This window comes from Aptenodytes patagonicus, chromosome 1, assembly GCF_965638725.1.
Source record: "Aptenodytes patagonicus chromosome 1, bAptPat1.pri.cur, whole genome shotgun sequence".
Taxonomy (NCBI): domain Eukaryota; kingdom Metazoa; phylum Chordata; class Aves; order Sphenisciformes; family Spheniscidae; genus Aptenodytes; species Aptenodytes patagonicus.
The window spans coordinates 6,667,011-6,692,943 of record NC_134949.1 but is presented as its reverse complement, the minus strand read 5'-3'; the positions used below and the strand labels follow the sequence as shown (position 1 = coordinate 6,692,943).

The 25,933-nt window shown below is 43.1% G+C and overlaps 1 protein-coding gene across 2 annotated transcripts in view; it reads right to left on the bottom strand.

The window, feature by feature from the left end:
* CAMK1D (calcium/calmodulin dependent protein kinase ID) overlaps nucleotides 1-25,933 on the bottom strand; it is a 238,560-nt gene that overhangs the window by 121,616 nt on the left and 91,011 nt on the right. For both annotated transcript variants that reach the window (XM_076353465.1, XM_076353559.1), the window contains exon 2: nucleotides 14,550-14,681. In XM_076353465.1, coding sequence (XP_076209580.1) covers nucleotides 14,550-14,681 — 132 coding nt within the window. The remainder of the gene's footprint in view (nucleotides 1-14,549; nucleotides 14,682-25,933) is intronic.

Below are 25,933 nucleotides of genomic sequence, written 5' to 3'. Positions count from 1 at the left end.
GCGTGGGGAAAACTGTTTACAAAACAGCAAGACCAACTGCTCACAATACTCCACTTTATTTTTAATACAAGGAAAAGCACAGCACTGCAAAGCAGTTTTTAATTAACTGCTTTCTCCCAGCAATACTTTTGGCTCTGTGTAACAGTGCCAAGTACTGATATTTATATAACTCAGCAATGGTTATGATTTTGCTTCAAAAATGTTATTTCAGTGGGGCTCTGCCACCACCCAATGAACCCTGGGGCACGTGTGGCTACAGGAGGAGGTTCGGGGAAGAGGTGCTCTTTTAGGACCCTCAAATGAAAAGTTTAGGTTGGAATAGGCTCAGAAAAACCCTATTTTCTGACCTGGTTCCTCCACATTGGAGAAGGAAAACCGTGGCCAGGATCAAGAACAAAAACACAGATGCCAATACTCTCAGTGACACCAGCACCCCTTAACACTGCCTTCTGCCTCATAGAGCGGCCACAGCACAGGAACAGGCAAGGACTGGCTGAGATTCCTGCGAGGCCGATTAAAAATGCTGTGAGCTCAAGTACTTACTGGGGGAAGAAAAAAGTTAATATACAGGGATTTTCTGAAAACCGTAACCGATATACTAACTGTATATCTATATATATATCTATGTATATATATAACTCCGCAACTGTACTGCTACTGGAGGCATCCAGCATGGCTCCTCTGTATTAGCTTTAACCTGCCACGGTTAACTTCTGCTTTCTCCTGTGTTGTTTTCTTTTTAATTTCTTTTCATTCATGCTTCAGAGGGGTGGTTTCCACCCTGGGGAGTGTAGACCCCTGGGGATCTGTGGGCTTCACAGTGTCTCTAAGGGATAACTAAAAAAGTAAATCTGTTGTCTGTGAGTTTCAAATTAAATTGCTGTGCAGGAGCTGGCCCTGCCACTGGAAAAAATTAAAGTACCTGCCTATTCAAACGGCTGAAACCCGTTATTATAAAGCCGTTTCCAGAATAAGCTCTTGGGCTTATGCTCTTTCATTTTACTAAAAACAAGAAGCAAATTGCCCACAGCACTTGGGGAGCTGATTCCCCCACCAAAACCCCTCCTTTTGCCCCATTTCCAGATATTTCATGTCCTTGGCTACAGGTTCCTGCTGTGCCTCCCCCCCACGGCCTCGGTGTGCTCCTAAAATCAGCTATTCCTACCTCTCAGTTAACCAAACCTTACAAAGGCACATATCTAAAAAATGAAGATAAAAGCTGGATTATCACTACGATTATTACCAAACCAAGCAGTCTTTTCAGGATTCCCCCACTCTGAAAATGCTTTTTTTTTTTCTCCCGTCACTCTCCGCGTAAATCACTATCTGCCATGAGAACACTTCTAGCTGCAGAGTACACATGAGGAATGACCAAAATATTCTCCAAATATTTCCAAAATATTCTCCAAAATGTCAAAGTAAAGAAGTACCCTACTCAATTCTGCTTAGTAAAAACAGACAGATTACACAAAACAAGCACCTATATAGGCAGAAAATTAAAGAAACACCAGATTTTTTAATACATCGAGAAACACAACCACAAGTAAGTAAATAGAAGTCAAACCCAGACAAATTCCTGGACAAATGGGAATAATAGAGTATTTTCTGGCAGGAGTATAAGGATGCTTTTGCAGTTCTAGTGAATAAGCAGGAGACTCTCACGAAGCCTGGCTACCTTTCTAACCAATCCACTTGACCATGCATTAGTCAAATCCAGTTATCAAGATCTACATAGCATAAACAGATGAAATAACACAGCCCACTTGATGCAGAAGGTCAGACCAGCTGAGTGACTTTCTCTTTCCAGAATTAACCACGGAGTTTAGAGAGGACTTGCCTAAACCCAAAGTCTTCTCCAAAATGAGCCCGAACTTTTGGGCAGTTCAGGTCCTGTTTTTTCCTTGAAAAAGGTCTATTGCTTCTTTACAAGATAGTCTTAAAGAGGTTTCCAAAATGGTGCAAGACTGTGACCAGCAGCATATTGAGTCAAGTGCTCCCTCTCACACCAGACACGTCTCTCTCGACTGGACGGGAGAGGCACGATGGAGGATGGGCTGGCCACCCTCGCGCTGAAGATACTCCCTTTACCTTGCCCACTGGAGATAAACTGCTCCGTTGGGTGAAGAAGACCTAACAGGTGGAGGCTCCTGAGGTGCGTATGGCCACATGCTGACTAAAGCACCTGTGTGTTGTTACCGAAGCCAAACTTGCTACCATTATTTTTCAGTTTACCCTTACATGCCACAATCCAAACTGTCCTGACATGTAAATTGGATTAAAAATGCAATCTATAATAAAGAGAGTGTAAACCCTGCATTTTGAGATGCCCCAGGGTATGCATTATTTCTAACCTGCTGCCTTCAGGGAAGCAGACAGCCGGGGCTGATGCTGAGAGGGATCGAAGTGCTAACGAAGGCAAACCCAGCAACTGGTTCCTGGGAGACAGGAATGACATTATCTTGGTTTGTAGTCCAAGACAGCGAAGGACTGGAAGGACAGTGATGGACTACATATGACCAGCCCCCAAGAGCAGAAAGCAGTCATCTCCCACACGGATGCTGTAGGCATAATTATGACAGGAAATTTTATAGCTGACAGTACCAAACCTCATGAGGTCTCCTAACATCCCCTAATTCCCTGGATAGGGAATTTCATTGCGATCCAGATCCCTCTCCTGTGCAGATGCTTTTAAAAATGTCACTCAAGTCTACCTGAGACATGGATGTGACAGAGTCAACACAGGATCAGGTCTCTAAAGCTTGTAAGACTTCCCTGTGTGTAAACTGATGCAAAGCACAACCCTCTACACTCATTGACATACCCTTTCTGTGATTTACTAAATCCTCCAGAAATTACCTTGCTAATATGTTTACCTATATCAGCTACTCTAGGAGCATATACAGCACTAAAATAAAACAAAACAAATTATGTTAAAATAAAGTGGTATAGGTGTTCCCAGCTTGAATAGTTATTTAACACTCAACTATGGGGAAAGAAAAACAGTGAAAAATTGCCAGAAATACTGACATCAATCTTCCATTTGAAGAGCAATTCAGAGTCATTCCAAATATAGTTGGTCCTATTAAGAAAACAGCTCTCGGGTAAGAGTGCAAACTATGTCATCATAAGAAAGAAAATCAGAAACTTATGCTTCTAATGAAAGAAAGAATTTTAAACAAAGTCAGCAATTCAGGGCCCTAATAGTAAATCAGAGCCAAGAGGGGAGAAAATCTCTATGTGCCAACCCCATCCTTTTGGGGTGAAGTTTGGTGGTGAACTCTGTGCCTGGCCTTTCTATTTCTAGAAGGAACACCAACTTGATGCCAGCAGCAAGACCTAGGAGAAGAAACCCCCACTTTGTAAGACGCAGACCATGTCCCCCATCCTCTCACAGAACTGGCCTTTTGGGTTCCCTTGTTCCAGCTCTACAGCTACATGGAGGGAGGAGAGGGGACATGGCCAGCCCCTGGCAGATTCCCTCTCTGCAGGGTGAATTCTGGCCTCAGCCATGGCAACCTAAATCAGCAGTAACACCATAAAACACCCACTGTTCCCACCCATCATCCAGAGGCAGCAGAGAGCTATCCCTACAGGAAAGCCAGGATCCTGTGTTGGTTTAGCTGTGCCTGAGTTACCAGGGCATGAAGATGGGAGCAACTACCTTTGGAAGAGTAAAGCCACATATATGAGCTATGGCCTTTTTTTTTTTTTTTGATATAGCAATTCAGGAGGCACTGGAAACCGGGAAAGGAGGCTGTGCAGCTCATCTGCTACGTATAAAGCCCTGAGTCCACACTGCATGACTGCACAAGGCAAAGCCCCGCAACCCTCATGGGCGACCTCAGCTTAGGCTTTCTTTCCACTTTTGCTTTGGGCTGAGATTCTCAAGGGAGCCTCGAAGAGTCATGTAACCAAGTTCAACGACACTGAATTTTCCTATTGACCAGAATAGCATTAGATCATATTACCCATGTCTATTTGTTAACGACGAGCGCTCTTTTACCCATGCTGATTCCACATGGTTTGGATGCGTGTTTTGTACACCATAAATGGCAAGGACGATGCCTTCAAGACAAACTCTACGGGACACGCAACAGCTCCACTCAACGGCAATTTTCTCACGTGCCCAAAAACCACAGAACGAAAAGTTTCAAACTTCAAAGTTTTCAACTTCCTTCTCACCAACCACTTGTAGTAAATATAAAGGCAGCCAGCCATCGCTATTGCAGTAACATTCTATCTTTAGAAAGGGAAGAACTGGCATTTTTATATCTAAATGCCAATAAAAGCTACATCTTTGTGGATCATGCCATATCCACATATTTGTTGTGACTCACATAAGAGAGCATTTAAAAAAAAAAAAAAAAAAGAAAAAGTCCTTTTCTCTGTTTTCAGTTAGAAAACCCCTATTATCCTTTTTAAGAGCAAAGTTGTGAACAGCCACTGTTTTCTGTTCTCATTACCAAGTTTAGAGGAGACACGGGAGTGACCAGATTGCTTTGCTCTGGAGAGATGCTTCTTGACAAAATGTATTATGCCAAAACCTGCTGCTGCATGTGGACACTTCTGCTTTTGGTAGAGGGGAAAAAAAGTCTTAAACAGCTGTATTTTTCAAAGAAGTATTTCGGCATGAGTTAACTATTGCACTCAGTGCCCGGTCCGCCAAGGTCTGAACCCGTTCCAGTTGCCCGCAGGGAACGGCTGCTTAGCTGAGGCTGTAAAGATATATATGTGTAAGTCCAAAAAGGTCCCAGTTTAATCCCTGGTGAGTCAGTCAAGACAGGAGATATCACAAAGGTATGAAGATATTTGAAGCAGGCTGTTATTCTATTTGGTGGGAACCAAACAGATTATATATAGAAATTTTGGACTAATCTCAGAAGGAGTCAATGCTGGTGTGCAAAAACATATCTGGCACGCTTCACTGCTACGCATTTTTCAGTTGTTTTTGATTCAGTACGGAGCTATAATATATATTAAATTATTTGCTAAAGCTTCCTACTAATATCCCTTCTCAAAGTTATTGAACAAACTTTCAAGAAAAATAAATCAATTCTGCTATTTATATTTTTAAATGCCTTCAAAAAAGAGCATATTGTCTCTAAGAAAGCTTGAATTCAGCTGTGTCTACTCTCCTGGAAAAAAAAAAAAATAATGGGGAAGTAAAGGAGGCAATAACATCCCTGTTTAATGTAATGCTCCATAATTTTAATTTGATAAAATATCTGGCAAAGTAAAAGCTAGCTGTCACATAACCTTAGGGAAATTATTTCATAGTCCACTTACTCATACAAATTGTCAGTATTAAAACTAACCCAGAGATTTCTGCACTTACAGAAGTTTAAGAACTGGGCAATGTATCAGATGTCTCTGATAGCCAGACATAGAAACATGGATGCAATCAAGGAAAATATTAGGCTTTACTTTGAAAACTGATTTGATTAATAGGTTTAAAGTCCTATAGTTGCAGAAGCACAAATCCCTAGTACGGCCACTCTTAATTCAGACTAGAAACGATCTATTCTGATTAAACCAATACCTTGTGAATATAAGGCACAATTTAAAAATTAGAATTTCTATTTTTTTTTTTTTAATCAATGTTTAATTTGGAAAAAAATTGCCAGCACCATTTCCTTGGTCAAACTGAGCACTAGGGCAGCCGACAGACTAAATGAGTGTCTTGTATTTCTTTATTTATTAAAAGACAAAGTCTGTACCTACAGATTTATTTTTTTTTTACGTTTTTTTTTTTCTTCGAAACTCCTACTGTGCACAAACAAAGTGTTGTATGGGTAAGCATTATAAAAGTGAATCAACATATATTACAGATGACAACTGCAGACTTAGTTGGCAAATACCAATTAATTTATGCAGCTGTCAATTCAAGAGATATTGGATATATTGCAAACACAGAGGTTGCTGTTAGGTTTAACCTCGTGCAATTGAAAGTGGGATGGAGTGCAAATATTTCCCCATTTTCCTATGGTCGGAGCCAGCCCCCCTCTGCCAAACTCTGGTTCAAGACACCTAGAATCATGACCTTAAAAGAGGCACAACATGTAATTGTGATTCATCTTCTATAAATGAAAACAGGAGGTAGAAGTTGCCAACGGAGTTGTTTTAAATTCACACTGGGATCACACATCACAAAAACTGGCCCACCGATAACATTACTGGTCTAATTTCATATAATAGAGGCCGAAAATACATCAACTTGTATTCATAAAGCATTTTCACATGCAGCTAAGAGCAAACAACTGCTTTGGACAAGGTGAGCTCACAAAAACTGTCATTTCTGATAAGATTTGTGTTTCTACCTTCCTGAACTGACATTTTTTGAATACTTCTTTCTCCTCCCTGTACATTCTGATCCACTTACAAATGCATATTTGATGATTTCCACAGCAAGTGAGATTTGAGCTCAGATGCAGCTGTGTACCTTGAGGATGCTTCCAGCTGGCCAGATGAATCCTACCTTGCATTTACTTGTTTTCCTCTATGCTGTGCTTCATGAATTATAGCTCTAATTCACCACTCAGATACTCCAGTGTTTTATGAGTTAATGCCATGGATTTTAATAGCATGAAAGTAAGATAAAAGAATATCCATTGACGTGCATGGACTGTGCATTTAAATAACTTACCAGTCATCAAAATACGGTGATCTTGTGGTTAGAAACTAACCAGCTCCCAACAGTACATCACAATAACTTAATACAAAACATTGAATTCCTCCAGTTAATATTTCAAGATTAAGTTAGAGAACACAGGCAAAATGCAGTATGTCGATAATATTTTGACAAGGACATCTTCACTTTGCTAATGCCATGAGACCTTTAAACAGCCTTTTATACTTTTTCCAAATGAAGAAATTACTTTCATGGAAAAAAAAAAACAACTTAGTTTTGTAGAAAATATTTCAGATTACCTGTGAAGAATCTTGTGAGAAAAAACAGAAGAGGAAGTATTTTGCCTAACGAAGCCACCTAGGACTACATCTTCAGCAGCTTTTAGGCACCAACACATCCTTGAAGATCTGGACTGCAAGCACTTGTGAAAACACTTTCCCTGCATCCATATTCTCATTCTTCCGCTAGGAGCTCTGAAAGGACCCTGCCTTTGTTTTTCCAGCCATGCACAGGATGGGGTCCACATAAAACACACATCTGGCGCAGAAGCAGACTCCAGCTAAGGCTGAAAAATCCACTCTGCTAATTTGAAAGCATCTTAGAGCAACTATTTCAGAAAGCAGCTGTTTCCTCCATAACGCACTGAATTATTTTCCAAGCCAGGGTTCTGAACGACGACGTACTTTCATCCCGCTGACCTGCGCCCTTCTCCCAGCACGGATAGGCCATTTTTTGAGTTGACTCAGGGTATGGGGTGACCTTGAGGAAGAACAGTTATGCAAGGGAGATTTGGTAAACCGTCACCACCCAGAAGACAGGACAGCTGCATTGTCACCCAGCGATTACAGTGAAGTGACTTATCACACTATAACCTACTTGAGGGAACACAACCGTCTGCGTACGCACAGCACAAAGGCAGGCTGAAACACAGAAATGCCACACGCCATTGGTAAAGCTATTACGGAGCACACTGCATGTAAATGAAACTGTGTAAGACCAGAGAAGATTCAAGGGATTTTGTTTGTGTTTACTATTTCAGAGGGGATTTTTTTCTCTTTCATTTAATGTATTTTAGGATTTTTAAGATGCCTTGATCTGCTTCCCTACATCTGCTTACATCTAATCTAGCATGAAATACAATCCAGGCAGTCCTGGCTGCAAAGTCTTCCCCTGCAAAGTTTCCAGCATCTCAGTCATCAAAAGTGGTGTCAGCTTTGTTTCAGGTTTCACATTTTTTTCACTCGCATGAATTCTTTGCAGCAAAACGAGTTGCTTAACAAGAAGTCAACTACTAGTGCCAAGGCAGAGCTGTCCTGTGCCATACCCACATATACAGGGTCAGATTCACTTTTGCCTGAAACCCGAGAAGGGCAATTCATCCAGTCTGCATCTCCTTGATTCAGGAGATGAGCTCATGGTCTAAAGCTGATGTCAGCCTCCAGGCATGCCCAACTGTCCCCCTACCCTGCAGCGTTTTGTCGATCCTGGCTCCTGTCCACGCCTAACCTGCCTCCCTAGCAGGGATGCCTGCAGTAGTGCCCAGCAGTAAGGGTGGCTCCAAGGGTGGGCACCAGGCACCCAGGTCAGCCCAGCAGATGCATGGGGGCAATAATGAAGTCTGTCCATGCGAGATGCCAACAACTATGTTCTTAGAGGGGCCCTACTCTTCCACCACTGACATCAACATAATTATTAGTACCACTGGGTATCACCCCCTAACCGGTAGCCGCACGCCTGGGCACCCCGAGCCACCCTCGGGGCCCTGCGGGGAGCCAGCTTTCGGGGTGCCCTGGATTTGCAGTTGGCAGAGCTTTGAGCACGGCCATGCGGGGAGGGTAGAGTCAGCCTTCTGTCACCCCAGCACAACCGCAACGGCTTGAGCAAGCCAGGTTTTAACAAGTAAATCTACATAAAAGCTTTCTCTGAAAGTGATTACTTAATATAACAACCAGCTGTCTCTTCAATTCTTGCTGAGGCAGCCTATCTTCTCACCATTATTCACAGAGGGAAAAAAAAAGGAAAAAAAAAAAAGCAGCAAGCCTGTTTTGTCTATAGGGTAAGCAAAGCTTCAGAGAAATAATGTTACCTGACAGACAGAGACGCCAAGTGCTTTTTTATTTTTTCCTTTCCTAACCATCCCATTCATTTCTTTACAGGAAAAAGAGCTCTTACTGCTGGGGCGTAGAGAGGTAATTAGTCCTTAACCCCTTAAACCCCAATCCCACAGCTTTTTGTACACCAGCTACACAATCTAATTACCATCACTTTTATGTTAGCACTTATCAACACAGGATAAGAGTGTCTCCTCTTCAATTCAGCTGGCCCTGTACTCCATTTGTGTGACCTCGCAAGAAAAATAATTACCATAGGAGAGAATTAGTGGGCACCAGCAGAGCCTCTGTACTGGGAAACTGGAGTATGGGACCATCCAGGCCTGCAAGGGCTGTATTTTTTGACCCAGAGACAACCATGGCTTGAATAGATGGGTCTGCCCCACAAAGTCACTCAGGAACGTTTATCTGAATTAATTAAATGCCCGAATTTATGTTAGGGCACATTAAACTTCTGCATGGCCAATTTTATTCAGAATTAATGTAGCCTTTGATTCTCAGTTAAATTGCACAGAAGAGTTTAATAAGATGTAACTAATGGGTTTCAAAACTAAATTTGGTTTCATCTTCCTAGAGGCTATTGGGTTAGTCCCGGAGGGATAAGCCCTTACAGAGACAAGAATCTGGGACAGCGAGGTTTTAGGGGGAGTTTGTCAGTGGGTGACTGAAAAGGAGCAAAAAGGTACAATATTTTAAATTACCGTTTTAGTCTTCACGTAAATCTTGAGAAGGGGTGATTTTTCCACATTTCTTATCCAGGGTGTCCTCTTTAATGTCAGGAATGGCGCTGTCTCTTGGGATGGGGCAAGTGGCCCCTTTGACCATCCTCTGATTTATGGGAGAGCAGGAACACCCACACTTTCACCCACTGCAGGAAAACTTTTCATTGCTGTTTTTTGTTTAGTTTTGAGATGGGTACAGACTTGACCTCCCAGACTTTGCAGGACAATGCCTCCCCACTCCTCTCCTTGCTCCTTATTATAGCAGCAGCTCCTGGCTGTAGGTGCAGGCATATAAGGAGAGAGGTAGCCGCCTGGGCATGAATCACTGCCTGAACACCCAGTCCCCCCATCTTCTGAGGAAAGGGGAATGGAGGGCACCGGCAGAATTTTAGCTGACCTGCTAGAAACAGTTGGATCATGCTGTTTAACAGAAAAATGGCTTCAGTCTGCAATTAGGGATGGCTCTGATTTCTAATAAGGAATTTAATGGTGCCTCTCCCAGAGGATCTAGGAGAGTAAAGAGGAGGGGGTGAGAGTAGGAGATACCTAAATAGTTTAGAAATTATTTTTAAAATCCCTGTTCAGCAGAAACTAGCTAAAGCAGAGTATGATTTGCTAGTTAAACAGTATTTGCTTAACAAGACACTTATTTGTGCACATTACTGCTATTAAGTAATCAATACACCTGGGTGCAAGGCTACACACAGTTTATTGTTCCTCCCCTTGCTTTGCTCTGACTCAGCACTGGATCTGTATGATTGTGCGGGTATTACCCAGGCAGCTAGAAAGTTTCTTGTGATAAATAGTGGTGTAGCCAAGGGAAAAAAAAAAAGTCAGGCATATTTTTCACTGTCTGACTCTTACAAGGTTGGGGGTTTTTTTCTATTTAACTAGAACCTCAGACTGGTGCTTCTCTGCAGTCCAACTCTTCGCACCACCTACTGCCTTCAGGAACCCGTCTAACAGATGATTCATCTTTCAGCATGTTCACACCTGCACAATCACCATAAGTGGAAGAAATTTCCTCTTCCAGCAAACAGTGGAAAGGATTGTATTTACCTTTCTGCTCAAAACCAGAAAACAGTTGCTTTCAGATCAGGTTATGAAACTCCCAACACCTCAGGTCAGGAAAAGTTTGTGTCACGCAAAGGTGACCATGTGCTGTCGGTCCCCACAGCCAGTTAGTTAATAGAGCTGTGATAGTCCTGTCTTTGAGATCCAGTTTTCCTCAAACAGTGTCTAAACCATAGCACGCTTTCCTTTGCAAAAGAAATAAATTTGAAAGCCTAAAAATTATGCAGGCCAGCTTCTCACCTGATGTTGTGTTGAGACGTACTATTTTGCCCTGTGTCTAGCTCCAGGCAGCCAGCACACAATTAGAAGAAACAGCAATCCTTGTGCACCAGCGCATCATCCGGGCACTAATCGAAGACATTAAGAAAACTCCCCTCCTGATGCGGTACCAAACACAGGTGACTTTCACCCTGCTCTGAAGCATCCCTTTAGGCCTGCGTCCAGCAAGGTGAGCTCAACCTACTCACTGATTTCACTGGTACGAATTACTGTCTAAAATTAGGCACATACTTAAACGCTTTGTCGGGCTCAGGCTCCTGGATTAACTGCAGAGTTAGTCTCTCCCAGCACTGCACTCGACAGCGAGCTCCTTCCCACTCTGTCCCCACCCATCCGAGTCTTCAGGGAATGTTGCCATGGATTTCCACAGGACACAAAAGAGTCCATATTGGAAGAACCCTGTTAAGGTTGCTAGGCGTAAATATTGACTTAACGGCTCTTCCGCCTTTTTTCTTTTTTAAGAACAGATTTGTTGGCCATGGCTGGAAAAATAAAATGCTGGAGTATGCATGATTCACTCTGGCACTCACACAAACATGCAGATCAGTTGGCTGGCAGCTCGCTCTTCTGTTAGCAGAACATCGCTTCTAAAATGTGTCATTTTGTTTTGGCAGCAAGAGCGTCCAAGCCCGCAGAGAGAGAGATAAAAATCTCCTACCTTCCATGTACTTCACATGGGGACTGCTGACCTTCCCCAGCACAGAACATTTGATTAATACTTCCAACAGCTTTTTGGCTGAGACACGCAGAAGGACTGACAGGGTGCTGCAATCGTTTCACACTAAAAGCCCAGCCCAGAAACGTCCCTTCTTGGACCCGCTCTCCTGGATCTGCTGACACAAGAAAGGACTGCAAAAAGAACTGCAGGTAAAACTTTTTATTCGAAAGTCTTTTGAATAAAGGCTGTTTCACAGACAACAAATATTGAGACAGAAGATACTTAAGGTCACACGGGAAGTCAGCAGCAGAAGTGAGAGGGGACCCAAGGGTTTTGGTCATTGGAATGATGCTTTCACCACAAGGTTCTACTTTCTATAGTACTCCATGCACAGACTTTTAATCCCAAATTTAAAAAATGTTTTTTAAAATACGACTTCAACACATGACATCATCCAAACCTTTTTCCATATTGATTCTGCCAGATCTGGATGATTTGGCAGGATGGACAGGGGGACAAACCTCCTCCAGGGCAGCCTGAAGGTACAAAGTGTGTGTACCAGTTCTGGACACAGCCAGCACAATTCCCGTCTGTCCCTAAAAACCTGCTCACTACACACAGGGGTATGAGCAGCTCATCTGAGAGCTGGCAGAGGCTGCAGGGAGGATATTCAGACTCCACAGTAGAGACCCCAGTTTAACAGACAACCAGGAGAACTCAAGAAGCGTTGTACTTCGCAGATGTCTGCCAGAACGCAAATACCTCATCAGCAGGAAAACAAAAAACTAATGATTGAATACAGGAGGAGAAAGTCGAGTGTCAGACTGACAAGAGATCCTTCTCTAAAGGATCACAAGGAGTTTGCTTGCATTTCAGCTGGGCAGAGTGTCCTTTGGGACTTTTATCCCACTGGAGTTTAAGCACTCCCCAAAGGCATAATGCAAAACCAGAAAGGGAGACCAGGATCAACGCATGTGTATATTTATATTTGCTTTGCATCCATCCTCTGTGGCTCTACACCTTCCTCTCAGGGAACAGGGACCAATTCCTCCTGCCAGGCATCCTCTGTGCACATCCCCTTCAGAAGCAGCAGTTTGGTGCATGGCTTGTTGAGGTTGCGGGACCTCACAGCCATGTAGAGCAGCCCAGGGCTCTGGCATCCTACCCGTTAATTAGACAACACACAAATTAGTCATCCGCACTCACTATTAAGCTACCAGAAACAAAAGCAGGACACTTAGATACCTTTGGAGCTTAGCAACAGCTGCTCGGGATCCACTTCACCTCCCTCAAAACTACTGACAGCTTTTGAAGCAGAGAATTCATTGAACAGAGAAACAGGTTGATATCCCCCCTCCTCAACTGTAGGCCGATCCAGTTTGTTATTTTCTAAGCGTTTCCTTGGTGCCACATACAAATTCAATACTGTGTCTGCTAGCAAAGATGTCTATTTTCAGAATACATACAATGACAAGCAAAGTTTGTATTAGCAACAGCTAAGTAGAAGATATCAGGAGATAAAAAGGAAAAATCTCTCTTAAGGTCCTAATGTGCATAAGGACAAGAGACCGAGTAGATCTAATTGTATGAAATTAAGGAATTTTCCACCCACTCACTCTCCTGCCCTTGCAGCTGGAATAGCACAGCCTGGGTCCTGCCTCCTGGTTTCTCAGGAAATTGTTTGTAGAGAGCAGAAACGTTTCACAACACAGAGCAAGAAATAACCGCAATGATTTCTCTGCTGTACTAGCTTAGGGTCAAGGCTGATGCAAGGCAGTCCTTACTGCATGCCAATATTGCCGTTCTTATACGTACACATGAGTATCAGGGGACAAACCCATATAGACAAAGACTGTTTCAAGCTGCCAGTTATTGGCCATTATTACCTGGTTATGGAGATGGCAATGGTTGAGGTTTATGACAGGTTCTCAATAACACTACACAGCAAGCCAACATGCTGCATTTATCACTGGGTTTACATTGTACTGACCTGATATGGGTCCAGCAATGGGAAGGCAGCTGCAAATGCTTGTAGCTGTTTGGAGCCCCACTTATGTCCCTCCACTGAAAAGGATCCCCTCTGCCTACTGAGATGGCTGAGTTTGCCCTTGAACCTGCTCCTTTGACTTAGGCTGTCTGAGAATTTAGTTCAGAAGTATCTAGTTAGTTTTAAAGATTTAGGATCAGTTTTGTCACATGGTGCCCAGATGATCAGCTGTCAGCTTCTACATGACCAAGAGCTGGGGCAAGAAGTCCCACTGGGGACAGCAGTGCAGCAGGAATCAGAGTGCCCCAGCCTGACGTAGACTTCTATATAATTGTACTACCTTTAATTCAACAAGACTGTAAGAAGTTTAAAACAAGTTACATGGACCAATCCTAAAGTGACCAATCTCTTTCCATTTCCTAGAAAGAAAGTCAAGGGTGACGAGTTCAGATCCAAGTGTCTCCAGTCAGGTGAGATGAATCCCACCTTCAGGGCATAAGATGAGGAAGAGGTAAGGATCAAGCCTCTAAGGACTACACTGAATTCACAGCAGTTGTGAGCTGACTTTTTCTTATCCATGTATTCCAGCCACGGTCAGGAAAAAATACACACTGTGGACAACCCTGATAAAATAGAAGTTGCCCCCCAAAGTCACTTCCAGAAGTGGCAGTCTCCGTGGTACAGGTTACCACCACCTCCTATAACAATCCATAGCATGCCATAGTTTTAGAGCAATTAGTATAGAGACTGTTTTAAGCACTTGGAAATAATAAGCCTGGTCCTGCTCTCCTCAAAGCCAATGACCCAACTGCTGACATTATTAGTGGATAAGGTCTTTTTAAAGCATCATAGGCTTTACTCCAGCCTAACTCCACTCGTTTCCCACTTTGCAGTCATCTGGCTGTATTAATAAAAAAGAAAACCACAGCATTTCTCAAAATGATTTAAGCATCATTTAAACTCAGGTGACCTTGTCTGCCTGTGATGCGCTGAACAACCTGTCAGTCACACTTGTCAATCACTGTTCCTGCTCCTTAAAAGCAGGAGTCTAATTGAAGCGAAGAAGTAGAAATGAAGGTCTGATACCTACTTTCTCAGAACTGCAATTTCATTCTCTATGCTGCTTTCCTTTCCTTTCAGTGCCTTCTTGGGAATGCACTTGACCGCAAAGAGTTTCCCACTCGCTCTCTCTTCAGCCAAAACAACTTCGGAGAACGCACCCCTGAAAGAAGAAAAGAAAAACCCCGGTTTTAAGTGGTGCCTTTTCTTTGGCAGCTGTTAACTGAAACATAACCACCAAATCTGTTTCTTCTAGTGTCTTTTGATAGCTGCTCTTGTTAATCACAGCAACAGCATTATGAGCATCTTTCTTTGCCTTTACAAACCTACGCAGACATTCACAGTCACAATACATTAAAGGCTTACCAAATACAACAATTTTAATAAAGAACCATAGTCCAGCAGAGGTATGAGCAAAGCTTGAAAGTCAGAAAGTACCATTTCCACACACAGGGGCATGGACTGTTGTCCGGCTGCTGATTTGATGGATGATGTACTTTTCCCCTTCCCGAAGTTTTAGGATGTTTAATTCACATAGCAGTACAAAGTCCCTAGGACTAAATGATGCACCAGTGCCAAGAGCGCTCCCGGTTCCTCAGTGACCACAAGAGGTCAGGGCCTCCGCTCTGGTCCTCCCTGGCAGCCCAGAGCATCTCCTCTCCATTGGCTCAACCCTGACTCAGACGGGGAAGCAGCGTCAGAATTTCTCTATGTACACAGAGTTATTCCACAACACAAACTGCTGTGTGTGTAACCGCTAAAGCCAAAGAATCGGATTAAATCACAAGTCCAAACGCTGGACTTAATAGCAGCCCCCCTACAGTTACCCCAGAGAGGATTACACAAATAAAGAAACTTCATCACAGCAGCCAGTAACTAATTGCCAAGAGCGGGCAGTGCCTCTCCTTCATTAGGTTATTCCGTAACAGTGTATTACTTCTTGCACTCTCATCGCTTCCTCCAAAGCATCTGGACCTTACTGGGGAGAAGCCAGGAAAATGTTACAGTCAGTGCTATATACACTTTTCTTCTATTCTCACACTGTTTTCTGAGCATTTGAGCATCATTCAGGCACTGTTGGTCTGGATGGACCCTTGCTCTGGCACACTGGGGCTGCTCATGTTCCAGTGCTCGTTACTGATTTAGCAACAAGGTACTGGGCAAGACAGAGCATTGGCCTGATGAGGAACAGCAAATCTTTGCTCATATTCACCAAAACCTCCTCCTGAAGCACCCGCTTTGTCCAACAGACATCAGAGCCAAGGACTTGTCTAACCAGATCACAACTGAAGGATTCACCAGCTGAAGGATCATATTTTATTTATACAAAATAAAAAGAGGTAGGACACTTTCCTTCATTTTTTTTTTCCCCCTCATCAGTAGATTATTCTGCTCTTCTACATAGCTCTCTGTGAAAAGAACTCGGCAGCAGGCTGAGCAAACCCAACCATGCTCCAGCCCGCTCTTAAAATGTTAACGTTTTATCACAGCCTCATTTGGCTACCACCAACTTTCTCTGACTTTCATTCCCCACAACTGCTGCTTGTCTAGATGTTTGTGGATAAACAGAAGCATTTCCTTTCCTAGCCAAGCTCTTCCTTTTTAAGTCATGCACTTTGATGACACAACCAAGCGCTGTGACCTCACCAACGGTTCCTGAGTTGCGAAATGACCGAATGAATCATTAAGCCAGTGGATAAGTGGATAAGCAAAAGGAAGAGGCTGCTGCTTTGGAAAGAAAGCACCTGTTTACCCAGAAAGGCTTTTGTAGCCAGCAGCAATAGGAAAATGGTGACGGGAAGTTTAGCAACAGATTAAAAGAGACTTTTGCAAACTGTTAGGGCAGATGTTTGACAGCCTATCTACACGTGGTAGTGACCCTCTGAACCAGGAATGTTTTGCCTCAGTTTGGACAGTGGTCCAGACTCTGACCACATTTACGCCACTCTACTAAGTACAGGAACGATTCACTGTTTTCTGCTGTGTGTATAATCTACCACGGCACACCAGAGCATCACGGGCTCCAATTTAGAGTCCACATAATTGGTCCTAATGGCTTGCGCAATAAAGAAATCAAGCCACCCAAAGTGTTTTTAAAGACCTATTCTTCGCTTTCCTATTATCAACAGTCCTAGACATTCGATTCACCAAATGGGGTTTTCACCCTGACCCTCATGCTTGGGACAGCCAGACCAGAACTGCAATAAAATCCTTTTACTGGAAAGCCCTAAGACCTCTCAGTGCTTATCAGCTTTGGTTGCAGACCAGAGTGCTCAGAAACTCACAGGACTGCTCCCAGCTATATTTCATGAACCCCTTAAGTCCCATCTGCTTAAGCTTTCAACACTGCACTTCACTCCAGCTGTGTCTTGAACAAGCTTTTTGCCCTCAGTTAAATGCTGTTAAAAGCAACATATTCATACCAGTCGTTCACTGATCACACGACTCTCCCAATGTTTGTGATACTATAAAAACACAGAGAGCTCCCATCCCGATCTGGATTTCATTGCTGTTCTCAGACAACAAAATAAAGGAAGTCCCCTTATATCCCTCTACACAATAAAGCCAGCTTTGGGAAATGCCTCTATTTCAGCTGGCTTCACCATTTTTGCTGGATTTCTTTCTCCACTTACCAGGACAGCCATGGGGTTCAATGGTTGGAAACAGCTTCTGTGAATGTAAATTCACAGAATTTTTTGGGGAGCTCTAAGATACTCATAAAAACCAATTCCATATCTCCTTAATAACCTTTCTCATTAAAGCATTAAATGAGCCAAACCTCAGCTAAAGCATTCGCTCACATGTCAACCCTTGGCACTGACAGGGCGTTTTTTTACATCGAGTTTTATATGAGGCCATGGCATGAAATTGCTGGTGCTGGGAAGAGCCCCTGGGCAATGAGGGGGGAGTGCTGGGGTGGATCTGCCGGGAAGGCAGGAGGGAGACGCGAGGCGATCTGCGCTATCCTGTGCGCTATATATGTCCTTGAGTTCACAGAGCAAGGGAGGGGGAAAAGCAACAAGGCAATGGATAAAAGAAAGGTAAGTAAGTGAAGCGATGGAAGGAAAGAGAAGGGAGGGAACAGATGCAGATAGGGATCAAAGAGTTAAACACAGACTGAGAGGAACGAACGGTATAGGACAAGAAGAAAGAAATGGTAGCAGGGAGCATCAACAAGGAAAAGGCAGCAAAGACACTCCTGGAGTCTGCTGGAATCAGGGGAGAGTCAGAAATAATAGTGTATAGATGGCCAAGCAATTATCATCATTTCAAACACACAGCTGAATTCATCCACCTTAATGATCCAGTCCAGCCCCCACTGAACCCTTCTTGACTTACGCATGAATAGATAAATACCGGAGAGAAAGTCAGAAAGACAAGGCTGCTCTTTTTCTTGCTAACAGCAATATATCCTACAGCAAATTGTCCGTCTCCTCTAAAAAGTTCCCCAGAACTACTGACCTGGCAGGCCTGCTAAAGAAGATTTTCCCCCCAAAGAATTAATGTGCCCTTTAAAATCAGGACATTAATGAAGGACGCAATTTATCTCTAAGAATTTATTACAATTCTTTATTGAGGATTAAAAATTAATTGCGTACAAAGTTCTATAAAGATGTTTGGTTTTGGAAAATGTTGCCTTTTACACCATCAAAGTGACAGGATTTTTTGTCAAAAGGACATGGCTTCCATTCAGCATCATCAAGCAGTGCTACACGATAAAAAGGAAAAATACGATACAGGAGATATTGCAAAACCAGAATGCTACACGTCTGCAGCTCAGACAGGGCTCTGGATTAAAACCCCACCTCTCCTAGGAGGTACTGCATGGTCTCTATAGTGACATGATGTTCCCAAGATCTGCCATTTGCAACCCATATGCCAGTATCTCCATGGTCATAGCACTGACCCAGAAAGAGATTCAGAAACCCCTTGGTAAATCTTGTATTTTGAATTATGAGTTTTTATCTGAAATTTCATGCATGGAAAAACACAATTTCTGTGACGGACACAAGCAAACAGGAATATTTTTTACTCTGTGTAATACTGAGGAAGGTGTTTACTCTGTGGAAAATATTTGGGGGAGTTTTATTCTCCTACCCGCAGAAAATATGGTCCAAAAATTATTTTTACACTCTGATACAGATTTTTAAAAAATAGGGAGAAGTCGTTAATTGATTAAAAGTTATGATTTTAAAGGTGTCTGCAATGGTTGGGATGTCTCATTCCCTTCAGCTGGGAAATAGGTAATCGCAACCTTTCCAATGGGCCTGGGGATCCAGCCTTCACCTCTCTGAAAAGGGACTTCAAACCCTTTCAGGAGCTTTCCTTGTCTTGCCTAGAGATTATAGCAAACAAATAAAAAAGCATCACGGTTTTGAGGAAGTAGGACAGCGGTGGAAACAGGTAAACAAGAAACTTCTGCAAAATTAAACCACCTAGTTAGCTCCTGAAATACGTGTGTGGCAACTGAACCTATTTTTGAAAGTTTTGACCATGTTATCATTTACCCTAGAGGATCGACTCTTTTCAAACTTCTAATTAAGGCATGGAATAATTTTATGATCTAGATCATTTTTATATGAATTAGGAACAACGTAAGAGAAAAAAAACCCAGAGGTTAAATGACTTGACATGTCACATTGAGATAATGGCAAATTCTAGAAGGTGGTTGAGACATTCTGACTCCTTACCCCTTTGCATACATCTGGACCATGCAGCATCCTATGAGATGTCAATCTTTTATAGTTTTAATTTAAGTTATTTCTCATCCAGTTATTTTCTTTAATCTAGATTTAAAGATTAGGATTTCAAAATTATCATTGGAATACGAATGGCATTCATACCCAAACAGACTGGATTTTCTGTTAGAAAACAACGGCTGCAAGGCTAGGCTATCCTGCAGATCAAAGCAAAATAAAGGCCAAAACTTTTTTCCTTCATCTGTTTGAACTATAATTTAATATGAACACTTAATTTCTGAAATACAATGAACAACATATACTGCGACAGCAAATCTGTTCTTATTCATCAAAAAAAATTGCTGACACAAAAATACTGACAAAATGAAGACAAATAGTTGATGGAGGGATAAAACTTAATTTTTTCCATTTGCAGAGACCTCCATGTTGAGCAGTTTTCCACTGCATTAGCAGGTGCTCTGTCATACTAAATCAACAGACATAGTCAGGAAACAGATTTCACATCTTCGGGCTGTGTATAACTAATGATCTTAATTATGATACAGTTGGCTTTCTGTGTGTACTTTGCCCCAGCCAAACCATGGAAAAAAATAGTGAACACTCATGGTTTGAAAAATATACCACGTCCACAGTGAAGATCACTGAGATGGGAGACCAACCAAATCAACGTAAGACCAACCAAATCAAAGAAGAAAATTTCTGTAGCGTGGCTTCAGCAACCACACACAAATTCTGCTCCTTAACTCCCCAAAGAAAGGCGACTTTGAACTGCGCTACAAACAGAGGCAAGTATGTAAGAAAAAAATCTTCTCTGGCATTTTCACAACTTTTCCCATGGACCTCAAGGAGTTAACTGTGGGATGAGCTCAGTCTCTGTGTAACCAGCACATATGTCCTGGTTTCGACAGGGATAGAGTTAATTTCCTTCCTAGTAGCTGGTACAGTGCTGTGTTTTGGATTTAGGATGAGAACAAAGTTGATAACACACCAATGTTTTAGTTGTTGCTAGGTAATGCTTACACTGGTCAAGGACTTTTCAGCTTCCCATGCTCTACCAACTGAGAAGGCTGGAGGTGCACAAGAAGTTGGGAGGGGACACAGCCGGGACAGCTGACCCCAACTGACCAAAGGGATATCCCACACCATATGACATCATGCTCAGTATATAAAGCTGGGGGAAGAAGAAGGAAGGGGGGGACATTTGGAGCGATAGCGTTTGTCTTCCCAAGTCACCATTACGCGTGATGGAGCCCTGCTTTCCTGGAGATGGCTGAACACCTGCCTGCCGATGGGAAGGAGTGAATGAATTCCTTGTTTTGCTTTGCTTGTGTGCGCGGCTTTTGCTTTACCTATTAAACTGTCTTTATCTCAACCCACGAGTTTTCTCCCTTTTACCCTCCTGATTCTCTCCCCCATCCCGCTGGGGAGGAGTGAGCGAGCGGCTGTGTGGTGCTTAGTTGCCAGCTGAGGTTAAACCACGACAACATACCAGGGAGATTCTGGTCCTACAAACTATTTTTCTACTAAGCCATTTTTCTGCACAAGTCACATTTTTTTTTTTTTATTAGATTTTCTACTCAGTCATTTCTGTACACACATCCTCACTCTCCCAAATTCCAGGCACATCCCAACATAAACCCAAACTAAGGCTGGAAATAAAGTTTTTCACTCCAAAGTCATGTCCATGAATGTCCCGACATCTGTGTGAAAATTAATTTACAATGTAGTTTTCAATAACTCAGCGATGTCTGAATGCAAAGTTAACAAAACCAAAGTGTGGAGGGTGTTTTTACCCAGCCAAGAGCAAAGGAGAAGGCTTTCAGGTCTGTTACATGTGGTACAGAAGTCAAATATCCCTACACATTCCCAAGAGTTGAATATAAATTTACGGGGAAAGAAACACACTTCCTAATCTGGTTGCAGTCATCTATTCTTTAGAGAACAAATGCTTTTTCTAGCTATTTTCATTCATCAAACACACAGTCCCAACCCTGCAGCCCCTTCTATGGCAATGCTTCCTCCGCCTGGGCAAGAGCAGAACAACCAGGATCGCTGTATTAACACCAGTATTTTTAGCCTCACTACTCATTTAACTTCCACTAAGCCACTCAGCCACAACTGAAAATGCTGTTTTCTACCTTGGGGCCTGGTGAGCGTCTGCTGTAACACCAGACATGGCCCTGCTCTGGGCTGTGTCTGACCCTGGTTCCCCTCCCCAGGGCTGATCCTGACCCCCACCCACAGTGATATCCCCCATCCCCATCATGGGGGGATGTCTGGGGCTAGGGGCTTGCTGATGCCCAGGGCTGGGGCTGCTATTTGCACATTACAGATGATGAACAGCACTTCCAACTGTGCCAAAAATGCTGTTGCTGTTGCCTGACGGACACCCAAACAACAACGGCAAGGGGCAAAAATACTCTCTGCTATGTGTTCCTGTAGCAAGGAGGTCCTTTCTGGACCACTGACCTGTCTCTCTGTGCCCTAAGCCATTGTCCCATGCCAATACCCTCAGCCCTTTGTCTGAGCTAGAAGGTCCATTAAGACCATTGGGGTCTTCTGATGAGCAGCCGCTTCCCCACAGTGTGAGAGGAGCCCAGGAATCACCATGCCCAGGGACGGGCAGCACATCCCCAGATCCAGACTTCATCTTTCCAACCACCTTGCTGCTCCCCCTCTAACACAATTTTTTGGGGAGAGGAACCACATCAATATACAGATCTCTGCTGGGACTTACAGCCATGACCATAACAGAGACACCTGATGATATCATACTCCAGGTAGAGCTGCTTCTTTCCCCTCCTTATAAACCAGTTTGTTTTTCTCCCACCATTACAGGGCAACTCGCTGCAATAGAATGAGCAGCAGAAAGCTTTCATCTTGCGTAGTCACCAAAAGCGTTTGGATTTGTTTGGATTTAACTTCCATTTTTTGGGGTACTATTATCTACAATTACAACAACAGCTTAGTGTTTTGACAGTTTTTTGTCACCAGAGTCAGCTGCAAGAATTTTCATGCCAATTTGAGGCTTATCGTTTCTTCTGTTTTAGCTACTCAATATTTTACACTCTCAGGAGGAAAAAAAAAAACCCAAACCAAAAAAAAACCCACCAAAAACCCCTAGAATTAAGATTGAAAATCCGTGTCAGCTACTTAAAGGAAAGCTACTTAGAGGAGAGAGACTTCTATGAAGCCAGAAAACACCCATTTAAAGTTGCACATTATAAAGCATGAAATCATGACAATATAGTTAAGGTGGTTTCCTTCACACCCCTGCCTCTTTCCCTGGACCACCTTCACCGGAACACAACCAGCTCCTTAATGGGCAACAATCATTTTCACCCACGGAAAAATTGCTGGAAACCATTTAAACCATTCTGTAGTTGAAATTAGTTCTTTACTCCAGGTGTGGCAGTGTGCTCCCCCCCTCCCTGCGTAAGCAATGACCACCAGTGGGGTTCATGATGGCTGCATCCAGCTTATGCTGGACTTTAGGGACTGATGGCAATGTAGCAGCCAAGGGCTGTCTGGAGCAGTGACCCAAACGTCTTGCTGGTATGCAAATATGACTATAAATCAATCATCTTACTCTATAAATAGTGGACAGCCCAGGGCCTGTTGAGCTCTCCTGCACGGCAGCGGGCTGCACGCCAGGATCTCCCCTTGAGTAGGGACGCCTCTCAAGGTTGCTCTTCGAGGTTGAGAGATTCCTTGCCACAACAGATCCTTGGTAAGTGACTAATGCATGCTAAACTTTGAAATCTTAGCTAAGTGATATAAAGGATTAATTGCGCATGTATAATCCTTTAGACAAACTGTTGACCAAGTCTGGGACTAGGATCGGATCCAGCTGCATCTCGACTCGTCTCTGGAAAGGAGTTTAGAAAGCAAGGGCGTCCTTTCTGAACCTCATGACTCAATGGGAGGGTCTCCCTGACAGTTTTGTCTGACCCTGTCCTCTATGCAGTAAATAATCGTATACCTTGCCATCGAATCTTGTTAAACCACTGTCACATTTACCATTGAACTTTGTTAACTCACTGTTTTCTATCAATAAAGTGTATCGTTGCTTCTCCCTTACAAGGGATGTGCAGTCTCACTCCATCTGCGACACCAGGATGAATTTCAAGTTCACTATGGGGCACAGCACACACCACCAGCACTCCGTGTCACTGAGAAACTCCCTTCCCTTCCTTCAAACATGATGTTGTGAGGCATCAGCAATGATGCCACACTGCTCCCTTGCATCCTGAGCACTTCTCCCTGCCCACCACTGCCAACGAGCTAGCTCAGCACCCACTTTGGGGGTCAGCAGGGAAACACCAAGTTTGAGACCTGTGTTGCAACACAGGCAGGAGAGCAGAGCGCCTCTGGGATGGCTTCCAGCCATGTGGATGGGAAATCCTGCAGTGCTTGGGGCACTCCAACTCATACACCAGCGGGGTGAAGGCACCGAAGCACATGGGTAAGGAGACTCCCGGGCAAAAAAAGCCATTATGTGCAGAGCAGAGCAAGGAATATAGGCTTCAGTGACATAAAACTTAGGTTCAAAGATGAATAAATCACATAAAGCACAGAAATTAAGCCAAAAAGAAAAGTTTCTGCAGAATCTCTTCCCTTTCTGAGATGAACTAATTTGTTTTAGCTGCCTGGAGTATGCTAATTTAATAGGATGTTATGCAGTCTGTTCTGAGACAGTGATGCATGGATGCTAAAAAGGGAAGCTAGCCCAGCACAGATCCCCAGTCATGTTTGTTATTACAGTCCTCTTCTTTCCTGGACTGTTTGCTCCTTTCTGATTAATCCTGACCCCTGTTAGAAAGGGATGTATTGTCTTTAAAGGCCTATTACATTTACGTGTAATCCATGCCACATCCTCCGTGGCAATCACAGTAAAGCTATCCAGAATCAAAAGCAAAACATACAGCTTTTTGTATTGAGCTCTTCCTTCCATTATACACTTCACAAATGAGCTGTTAAGCAGTTTATTTTCTCCACTGATGATCACTATCTTTCCAAAGTGAATGTTTAAGTACCTTTTTTTCCAATTTCATCTTATAAGACAAAAGGAACTCATTGTCTCCCAGGGTTTGTCTGATGGCAGCATTCTCACGAGGAAATAACCTTTCTTTTTCTAATAATGACCTCAAACCTTTCTTGAGGCATAAGTGATCTCCATAATTTTTTTTCAAAGCGTTTCCCTGTTCTGACACTGATATATGCAGGGTCTATTACAACACATCTGATTTCTGGAGATCTTATCTGGCCATATAAAGCAGATTACACCAATTTGAAAAAGCAGGTTTCTTCTTCTTCCTCTACATGGAAACTTAAGAAATTATCTGGCACACCATGGCACTCTGCAAGAGGCTAGGTCAATTAAGGAACAACTGGATGACATTGCATCTTTTAAAGCAAAGCAAAGATAGTGCAGACATTATAGTTATGCTTGCAACTATTCCTATGTTCCTTCTAAAGAGAAGGTCTTTAGTTAAGATCGAACTAGCAACTGCCTAAAGATCAAATAACTTTGCAGTTGTGTCTAAACCATGGGAAACTCCCATTTAGCCAGGAGTTTTGCCTAAAAGTGTCTGGACCTTCACAAATCCAAGTTGCAAAAGCCTGCACAGCACCTCATTCCTTCGGGTGGCATTTATCTATCTACAGAACAAAACCCAAGTATCAGTTCTGGTGGTCTTCATCAGTGATCATAAGCAAACAATTGTATTACTTGACCTGTGATTTTCAAACACCAACCCTGTCTTTCGTGAACTGTATGGCCCATTCTACAGATGAGGGACCCGAGGAACAGGAACCACATGGACCGATTCTTCTTGCTTAACTTTAATTATTTATAACCAAGGAACTTTGCATAATCTAAAAGTGCACACTCCTTTTGTACTCAACAGAGAAGCATCTCCAACAGATGATTACATTCCATTCTCAAATATATTGAGGGCAGCACACTATGACCCTGTAGGAATCCTTAAGCCCTGTCAACCAAAAATCCCCTGCTCCATTTGCTGCCTGACTCTGGTCAAAGAGATCATCTGAGACGCAAAGACATTAGTGCCGAGATGCCCATCAGGCAGCTGCAATTAAGTCAGATGACTTCCAGCGTTAGGATCTGGTCTCGCTTCAAGAGAAAGCAGAGGCTGACCATCCAGAATGAAACTCCTCTGATCACATCTACATGGATGTTGTTGACATCTAAGCTATTCCCCCATGTCTCCTGGCATGGGCAAGAGATGGCCAATACAGCAGTGCCGTCAGCTTGTGCTGGGGTAACTATCTAACATTGGTCAGATGAATTACACCCTAAACACATTTGATCTTCACTGAGAGCAAAGGGAGCCTAGGGGGAGAGATGAAGATGTCCACAGTGTGGACACTTTGAAGGCTAAGGCAGACATATCTCCTCCCTAACTCATAGGACCCAAGTATGCAGAATAACCACATATTCAAAACAAAAGTAGGATTAGGACTTGTAAGGCTTCTACGCCCATGATCACAGCACAGTTCCTGCCTATTCTAAGGACAAATTTAGATTAGTTAATCAGACCACGAAACCAAGGCACATCTCCTAGGATCTGCCTTTTCCAGTTTAATCCTTTAGACCCAATCTACAGCCCCCAGTCAGGAAGCACTCCCCATGAACGTGATAAGCAGCCACTGAAAGAGGAGGCCACAGGGTTCAGAGCTCTCACAAGCACAG